Genomic DNA, 8,983 nt, shown 5'->3' with positions numbered 1-8,983 from the left:
ACGATCAGCACAGCGATGAAAAAGCTTTGTTATGCCGTGAGTTAAATACCTAACTTTTGTGTAAAATAAATAAGCGCATGCGCTCTGCGAACCTTGCGCATGCGCAGTAAGCGACTAATCGCAGCATAGCGAAAATCGGCAACGAGCGAACAACTCGGAATGAGGGCCCTAGTGCGGTGGCCCAAACTTTTTCACAAATGTTTTAAAATTTTCACAAATTTTAACCTGGCCTTCGATCTGAGACACAATATGTCACAATTAGGATTCCAGAAGCTATGGATTATTTGTAGCAATACAGATATATTAATATTAACATACAACTAAAAGAAATATGGCAACAATTAATTTAATGTTACTGTTTTGATTATAATTTAAGAGAAAAACAGGGTTGCCAACTCATCTCTCTAATTGTTGACATGTTAAATATGCAGGTTTTGGATAATTAAATTCAATAGGGTAAGAAACAAAGGACCCTATTCAGAGTCAGCCACTAATGCGGCCGCATCGCAGTTTGCCGCACATTGGCAAACTGCGCACGCGCAGTGGTTGAATGGCGCATGTGTGGTCATTCACACTGTGGTTGCATCCCCAAAGGATGTGACTGCAAGATGATTGACAGTGGCAAGCGTTGGGTGGGTGGTGACACAGCATTGTGAGGGCGTGACGGGCAAAATGAGGGAATGTTGGGAGCGCTTTTGGGGTGAATGCGTGATGTCTCAAGCACCAGTTTAGAGACAAAAAAATGCGCCGGACTGCCTGTCAGCGCAGCCAGGTTGCGCAGGCAGGGTCAACCTAAAATCATTGCGTTCACAATTAAATTGCAAACGCATAGCGGGGTGACGCGTCACACATGCTGGGAGGCCTTGGTTTGTGCTGAATGGCCCCCTGCATGTGAGTAGATGGACGCAGATCTTGCTGCAAAGCAACATCTGCCTCCATTTCTGAATAACCCCCAGAAAGCGTAGGAGGTGCCCAGATTCCACACTATAATGGTTGCATGGTCATTTCTAGGGGAAGCAGTCAGGATCCCGGCTGTCGATATCTCGGCAGTCAGAATACCGAGGCCAGAATGCTGACCCTATTCTGTATGCTACCATCCAGAATGGGTACACCATCCTGGGGCCGGAATCCCAACAGCCGGAATCCTGAACCAGGAGAGACCACGACGCAAGGCAGGTAAGCCGCGGGGGAAGGGGGGGGGGTGTTAGGTTTAGGCTGCGAGGGGGAGGGTTAGAGTTAGCCTGCATCCCGGGAGGGGGGGGGGGAGTAAGGGTTAGTCTGCGGGGAGGGGAGGTTAGGGTTAGGCACCAAGGGAAAGGTTAGGGTTAGGCTGTGGGGAGGGAGGGATAGGGGGTTGGGGAGGGGGGAGAACACCCCTTACTCACCCCTGTCGGCTTCATACTCATTGGGATCCCGGCGTCGGTAAATCATACAGCTTTCCAGTGCTGTTATTGTAGTTGTTGTATTATTATTATTATTATTATTATTAGATGTAATATTAGAAAATCTTTATTTATAGAATGTCACAAACGGTCAGCAGCAACAGCTTACAGAGTATATATCCAGATAAGGCGTAACTATAACAGGATATATAAAGTGCAAAAAATTTCAAGAGCAGGATATAAAATGCAAAACATTGTGATACAGACAAGAGAGATAATTAATAAACAATTTTGCATATATATAGTCATAATAAAAACAAATTAGTATTAGCTGAAAGCTTAATTGATGAGGGCAGTAGAGAGGTTCAAGGATTTCAAGCATGTCTACAGTGAGGGAAGGATGAGTACATGAGTGAGGAGGACCCTGCTCATGAGAGCTTACAATCTATAGGGGGGGGGGGGGGGGGGGAGACAAGGGTTGTGCAGTCAGATGAGTCAGTGCTCAAGGACACATGGCCTGGTTCAGAGGTGCATGCAATGTTGATGCTGGATGCAGGGGAGAGATTTTTTGTCACTGCGCATGCGCCAAAGCCAAATGCACACATGCTGCGATTAATTAGCGAGTGTACGCAGTCAACCCTTGGGGGAGATTACTGGGGGCTCCTAGAAAATCACAGTCCTTTCAGGAGTGTTTTCTGGGTGTTCCCTAGTCAGCCACTGTTGACTAGTAGAGACGCTCAGTGTGAGACAACATAGGGTTGCTCTGAGGTCTGATGGTGCAATCGATGTGCAACCGATGTTTCTGATATTATTACCTAAGTATGTGGTCAGCGGATGTGAGACGCCAGCAGTGGACGTCTCTATGCACAAGACGGCGGCTGAGCCATTAGCATATTTTTCATGAGTACCCTATGAATGAAATCAGCAGCTGTGCATGCAACTGTGTATATCTCTGACACAGAGAACTGACTGACTTTAGTAAAGAAATAGGTTTTGAGAGTCTGTTTGAAGTGTTGCAGGTATGGTGAGGGTCTGATAGAGACAGGGACTGTGCAGGGCCAGATTAAGCCTTGGGGGTGCCCGGGGCACTTTAGACAGGGGGGCCCCGGTGGAAGGGGGGCAGGGGGGGGTGTATATAAAATTGTGTATACCTCCCACCATGACCCATTCCAGGAGTGAAAAAATGCTCTTTACATGGACTTCACTCTTATTATGTGATTGTAGTCACCTGTGTTGAACTATTTAATTGATAAGAAAGGTGTTTCAACACAGGTGATTGCAACCATAACTTGAGAATTTTGGGGGTAATTCAGACCTGGTTGCTCGCTAGCTGTTTTTTGCAGTCCTGCTTTCACATAATCGTCGCCCACCGGGGAGTGTAATTTAGCTGTGCAAGTGTGCAATCGCATGTGCAGCCGAGCAGTACAAAAAAACTTTATGCAGTTTCTGAGTTGCCCAGGACTTACTCAGCTGCTGCGATCACTTCAGCCTGTGCAGGGCCGTAATTGACGTCAGACACCCGCCCTGTAAATGCTTGGGAACGCCTGCATTTTTCCAACCACTCCCTGAAAACGGTTAGTTGCCACCCACAAACGCCTTCTTCCTGTCAATCCCCTTGCGATCGGCTGTGCGAATGGATTCTTCGTAAAACCCATTGCACAGCAATGATCTGCTTTGTACCCGTGCGACGCACCTGCGCATTGCGGTGCATATGCATGCGCAGTTCTGACCTGATCGCAGCGCTGCAAAAAATGCTAGCGAGCGATCAGGTCTGAATTACCCCCTTTGTCCCTCCTGGAATGGGTTATGTTGGGATGTATGGATTGTGTATATTAAATTTAGCCCAATGGTGTGTATTAGATTTAAACAAATAGTTTAATAATGCTCGGATACTGTTTACAGCTCCACCTAATTGAAAGACAACTATTTTATAAAATGTTCTTACAGTGGAACAAAGACAACTTAAATAACCTTAAAATACACATAGAAAAATGAAATCTATAATTTATCTTGTCACATGAAAAAATAGCAGCAACCTCTGTACTACTTACACACTGGGACAGGACTCATCAGGACTGTGTGTGTGTGTGTGTGTGTGTGTGTGTGTGTGTGTGTGTGTGTGTGTGTGTGTGTGTCTCTCTCTCTAGACCCTCATTAGATAACAAGTTACACAGGACTCAGATACCCAGGTGTGGAGAGGCTGTACGTGATACAGAGATCCCACCCTGTGTCACAGCTCTCCACCCTCCTATCTCTTCTCTAGTTGGCCTGGTCGATAGTTCATGAAATCTGATACTCCTGTGTCTCTGCCTGCTCTGCATACTGTACTGCTCGCATTCTGGCTGTCTGGTTCTGCTGTTGCATAAGAGGTAAGCTAGTGATGTCAGTGTGCTCTGACCGGGGGGCCCCCTGACAAAGGAGGGTCCGGGGTACAGTATGCCCTGCATCCCCCCCCCCCCCCCCCCCCCCCTTAATCTGGCTATGGAACTGTGTAGAATTTACACCTATTCCTTTGTAAAGGGTACTTTTACTTGTAGGTTTTTCCAGATTAGGATTTATATGTAATGCTTGCTATACAGATGTGCCCACTGTCATCACTGTCATCATTGCGGCCCAGACTTTCATATTCCAGTTCTATGTTTCGCATTTCTCATGGAAGATTAAAGCAGAAAGACTATTCTTAGACACCCTCTGGAGGCCGGTACTTACATCCTTTTTTAACATGATGTCAATAGATATTTTCTTTAGTATTGCTACTATGCATATTTGAGTGAAATGATTTAGCATAAAATTAATGAAAGTGCCACAAAAAATAACAATAATATGATTGGAAAAATCATACATATATATATATATATATACTATAGCCATTTAAAGATGTAACTTCACTATAACAGCTCACATATGTCTGCCCTAATTATAATTTGCCTATAAAGGGAACCGATGTAATTGCTGCCTCAGCAGGTTGCATTCACAATCTCAGAAGCACCGTATCTAGCTATGCATATCAGTTAAACAGTTAATGGTTGTACAAGTGTTCTTGTCATGAATAATTCAGACAATTGGTGACGGTTGCAGAACAATGATTTGTAACGCATTATAGCAGATTTACATTCTCCTATAAACACACACACACACACACACACACACACACACACACACACACACACACACACACACACGCACACACGCAGAAAAAAAAACCTGCCATACATTCCCTCAGTATTCAGTCATAACGTAACTGAGGTGCACTTCTCAGCACTGTATATAGCACTCTATGCAAAGCCTTTGAATATGCATTCTAGCAGCCGGGATACAGGTATCCATTGATACCGCATGTGAAATCATTGCTTTGGGTGGGAATTTTAATGAGATGCGAATCTAACCTGAAAACTGCAGAGGATGGCTGCAGGGACCGCTCACGAATCTGATTTCACACTTTAACTGTAAAGTACCATTCGCCTGCTTATAAATAAACACAATTATAAATAAACATGATAGCAAATAAGTAGGTTAGTAAATAAATATATATAATATTATTATTATTATTATTATTATTATTATTATTAATAATAATAATAATAATAATAATAATAATAATAATAATATTAACAATTATGTATGTTCTCACCATACACACTAATAGTAGTGCATGCACCAGTACTGTGATGCAGGTGTGGGGTTCCTTATATAGCCTTAGTGTGGTGATGGACACTAATGGGGATGCACAGGTTGCTGCAGGCGCCTGAGAGATGCGGGGGTGTGCAGGAGCACCACACAGTGGCAGAATGACGTCAGCACGGCACAGACTGGCAATAGGCTGCTGACTCCCCAGCTCATTCAGTGCCTTCTGCAGCCAGGAGCAAGCCAGCAACCGGGACTCCAGTAGCAGCAGCGGCAGCAGCAGCAAAGACCTATCCAGAGGTGAGTGCCTAAATCAAGAGAATAGAAAACCTGTGCTCTTTCAGAGAAACCACTGGCGGAAACGCATTCTCTCCAGGGCTGCAGCAGTCCCCTAGAGAGCACACACCTACAGTGCTGCCCGCACCATGGCTTAGAACAAGTCCCCATGGCACAATGCATGCCAGGCAGGCAAGTTATAGCCAATAATGTATGGTTACTGCACCCTGCAATGTAATATCCCATCGGATCTGTAGTGGGGATACAGCTGGAGACAATGCTTTGATGTTCTAAGTTTGCATTGATGCACGGGCTGAGCCTGTACTGTATGTGACTCCGGCGGATTCTAGCTATGCTGGGTGCATTTATAAATACAGGCACTGGGCATCGGTAGACAGTTATTGTTTCCAAGTTGGCACCCGCAGAGCTGTTCCTACTGAGCCCAGTAATTGGATCGGAGCTTCATCAGGCGCATTGGTGCTTTATACCTTAAATGTGGACCTGAGGTTGTGTCATGCAAGACAGTGACTGTCCCACGAAAATCTCCCTTGTCTTGCCCTGGAGACCGAAGACTGATATATATAGAGAGAAAGAGAGAGAGAGAGAGAGAGAGAGAGAGAGAGAGAGAGAGAGAGAGATTGATTATAGATAGAGCACATCCTTCTTAATTGCATCAGTTATAAAATTATCTCTCTTTCATTTGTTTCCAGGTTGATGATCTCTATGGTTATTTTCAACTTCATAAACTTCACATACCAGAGAGGCATCTCCGGTTCTCCTGGTAGGGGGGTGATCATCGGAGCCTTCCCTGACTATGCCAGCTTCTTCAATGAGCGCCAGTCTCTCTAAAGAGCTGAGGCTGTCTATGCCACCTTGCTGGCTCAATAGGACCTCTACATCCAACGCCAGCATCTGCGCGACAGAAGTGGAGCCTTTGTTCCAGTCCTTCTCCTCCACCTTGGTGTTGATTGTCCTGGCCACGGTCATCTTCTGCCTGGTAGTCCTTTCACTCAGCACCTTCCACATGCACAAAAGCAAGATGAAGAAGCGCAAAATAGAGAAAGCCCAGGAGGAATACGAGAGAGATCACTGCAGCCCCAGTACAGAAAGAAGCCACTTCTATGAAAGGGTGAACAAGCAGCCAAGTAACGCCCAAGACAGTAATTTGTGCTATAATTCCCCTAACATCCAGAGGAAGGATCAGAGCTCCCTGAACCTGGACTGCAGGATTACTGGCCAACCTCACCAGGAAGCCTCAGTTTTGGACAGAGCTACAGCGGATCTGCTGCACTCTGTGGTCTCATCATGATCTGGATGGCACCAGTGGGCACTTGAATTGTACATATTTGGGGATACCATGCCAAGGGGGGAAAATAATAATTTAAATGATAACGATTCAAGCGCATGATTACAACTACACACTGCGTTACCGTTATGCGATACAGGTTACACATGGGGGTTAGCTGTTTATTTCTTTCCTTTGCTAACCAAATATAATGCCACCTGCCTGAGGAATCCCACCCTGCTGTACAGATCACCCAGGTGACCCCCCCCCCCCCCCTCCACCCTACTCCCCTACATTTCCAAGATGAAAAAAAGCTCAATGATATTCTGTGATAGACGACTAACCATGACGACATCAGCAAACTTCATCCTTAACGAACTCGCCCTGAAATAATGGAAAACAAAAAGACACTGGGAGATCCTAGTTGTGTCTAGGCTCCATTGTTCTATAAGGCTAGAGGCTCTCCCTTGGTTAATGGAAGTGTCTCTTACAGTGAACAAAAAACAACAACAACCTGTTCATACAGAATAATAAAATATATAGAATGTTTCATTTAAAAAAATCACTGGTATTTTCTATTTAGAACGTTTGCCTTGTGGAGTTGAAGTCAAGTATTGGTAGGTAATCCAAGCGCTACACCTTGCTTTCACCGCCGTTGGTTGTACGGAGCTGTCCACAGTCTCCGGTGCTGAATCCCAGCCGCACAGTCTAGTAACGCTTTCAGCTCTATAATAAGTTTCTATCTCTCTCTTTTCTCTGTTTAATTAACGATGCACTGTTCGCTTAATTACTGTATATGAACTGTACCTGTACTCAGAGACCCAATATTCTGTACAAAGAAATGACTCGGTGATGTGCAGTTTGTGCAGTGACTACTGCAGAATATTAATGTTATACTTTCTTTAACTTGATATGTGCCCTTATTTTATCTCCTCTTGATACTGAGGCAAACATAGCTCTGTACTATGCACTCTTACATGTATGCTTTTCCTTTGCTGCTACTGAGGCGAGAGGGGAGGTGGGCTAACCGGCAACTCAATTCAGTGGCATGCCATTAGCTTCTATTGTTATAGGAATAAATTTTATATCTTAACTTGCTGTGGATAGTCCGATGCTTTATAGAATAATATAGAAGTCAAATGGGCCTTGTTCTCATAAAGGTAACTATATGAGTTTACCTTGATGGTGTTAGGTTCAGTCCAGTGTATGAGTTTATTATATACTGTACCACGCAGGATGTGTACATGGTGTTTGGAAGTACTGTCTAGTTTATTAGTGTACACATCTGGTGTATAGGATATAGTAACGGGGCACTATGTATGTACTAGTGGTAGTGTACCCTAGTGAATATAGCCAAGATTCGAACACATTTTTAAGTTTTAATCTGTGTTATACTGTATATTATGTACTGTATGGAGAGTATATTTACAATGGGTACAGTGTGTGGCTTAGCATGGCTGGATGTACAGAATGCACTAAATACACTGAATGTACTATTTGTGAACAAGCAGAGAATGCACAGTAAAATGCCCAGTATACAGAGTATGAATAAGCAGTAAGTATGTAAGGGATTGTTCACAGTAATAGTAGTGATGGACTGAGCACATGGTATGCATATATTATTTACATGTAGGGCCAGTATTTATAGTGTACAGTTTATAAAGTGTAACAAATAACCTATCTTTATGACGAATAACTTACGAACTTTATTAAGGAGTTGGTTATAATACAGACTAATCCTCTATTTCTACTCTAGTAAAAATATTGTATTGAGTAGAAACTACATTTGACTGCATTTAAATACTTATAACCTACACTAATGAAGCAAAATCGGGCTCACCAGTAGCTGTATACTGTGACTACTAGTCCCAGCGTTCCTTGTGAAGATAAAAGCCTTCTGCAGGCAAGGGATGCTGATAACTGTGGTTCCAGAACTACTGCAGAGCTACAGTACCAATAGAATCAAGTACCTCTGCCTCACTCAATGCAAGTCATTATGGTTATTCCTTTGCTGAGTACACTGGTGCAATCAAACGTATTGCGTCAGTGGATCTGTGACATATGAAAACACTTAGCTTTGTGATGTGTACCTCCATACAAAGGCTGTTCTAGTAATAACTGTTTAAGCTGATATACAGCGCCCTGATCAATGGTAATATGTCACTGGCTTTCAGGTGGGGGGAGGAGGAGGGTGGGGTGCTGGAGGAGTCGGTGAAATGACGCTCATACATGACAACGCTTAAACGGTAGCGTGGTAACAAATCTAGCCTGCCTTTGGGATAGATCCATATGAATTGATTGTTGTGTTGGAACTGTTACAGGTTATATCTAGGGCTGGAATTGTAGGGGATGAATGTCTGGTTGCTATTGTGGTCACGTCCGGAGATGAAGATGCTGTATGGTCCTAACATTTTAC

General features: G+C 44.0%; 1 protein-coding gene across 1 annotated transcript; it reads left to right on the top strand.

Annotated features, from left to right (window-relative positions):
- Positions 1–5,086: 5,086 nt before the first annotated feature.
- On the top strand, positions 5,087–7,660 carry C2H11orf87 (chromosome 2 C11orf87 homolog). The gene is made up of 2 exons (XM_063951592.1): positions 5,087–5,306; positions 5,993–7,660. The coding sequence occupies exon 2, from the start codon at positions 6,097–6,099 to the stop codon at positions 6,589–6,591; it is 495 nt and encodes a 164-aa protein (XP_063807662.1). The 5' UTR covers positions 5,087–5,306; positions 5,993–6,096; the 3' UTR covers positions 6,592–7,660.
- The last annotated feature ends 1,323 nt before the right edge of the window (positions 7,661–8,983 follow it).

Source organism: Pseudophryne corroboree, chromosome 2 (assembly GCF_028390025.1).
Source record: "Pseudophryne corroboree isolate aPseCor3 chromosome 2, aPseCor3.hap2, whole genome shotgun sequence".
Classification (NCBI taxonomy): Eukaryota; Metazoa; Chordata; class Amphibia; order Anura; family Myobatrachidae; genus Pseudophryne; species Pseudophryne corroboree.
This window is presented reverse-complemented; position numbering and strand designations above follow the sequence as displayed.

Excerpts from the sequence above, each read along its gene's own strand:
- C2H11orf87 (XM_063951592.1), top strand. The coding sequence starts at position 6,097 with ATGCCAGCTTCTTCAATGAGCGCCAGTCTCTCTAAAGAGCTGAGGCTG.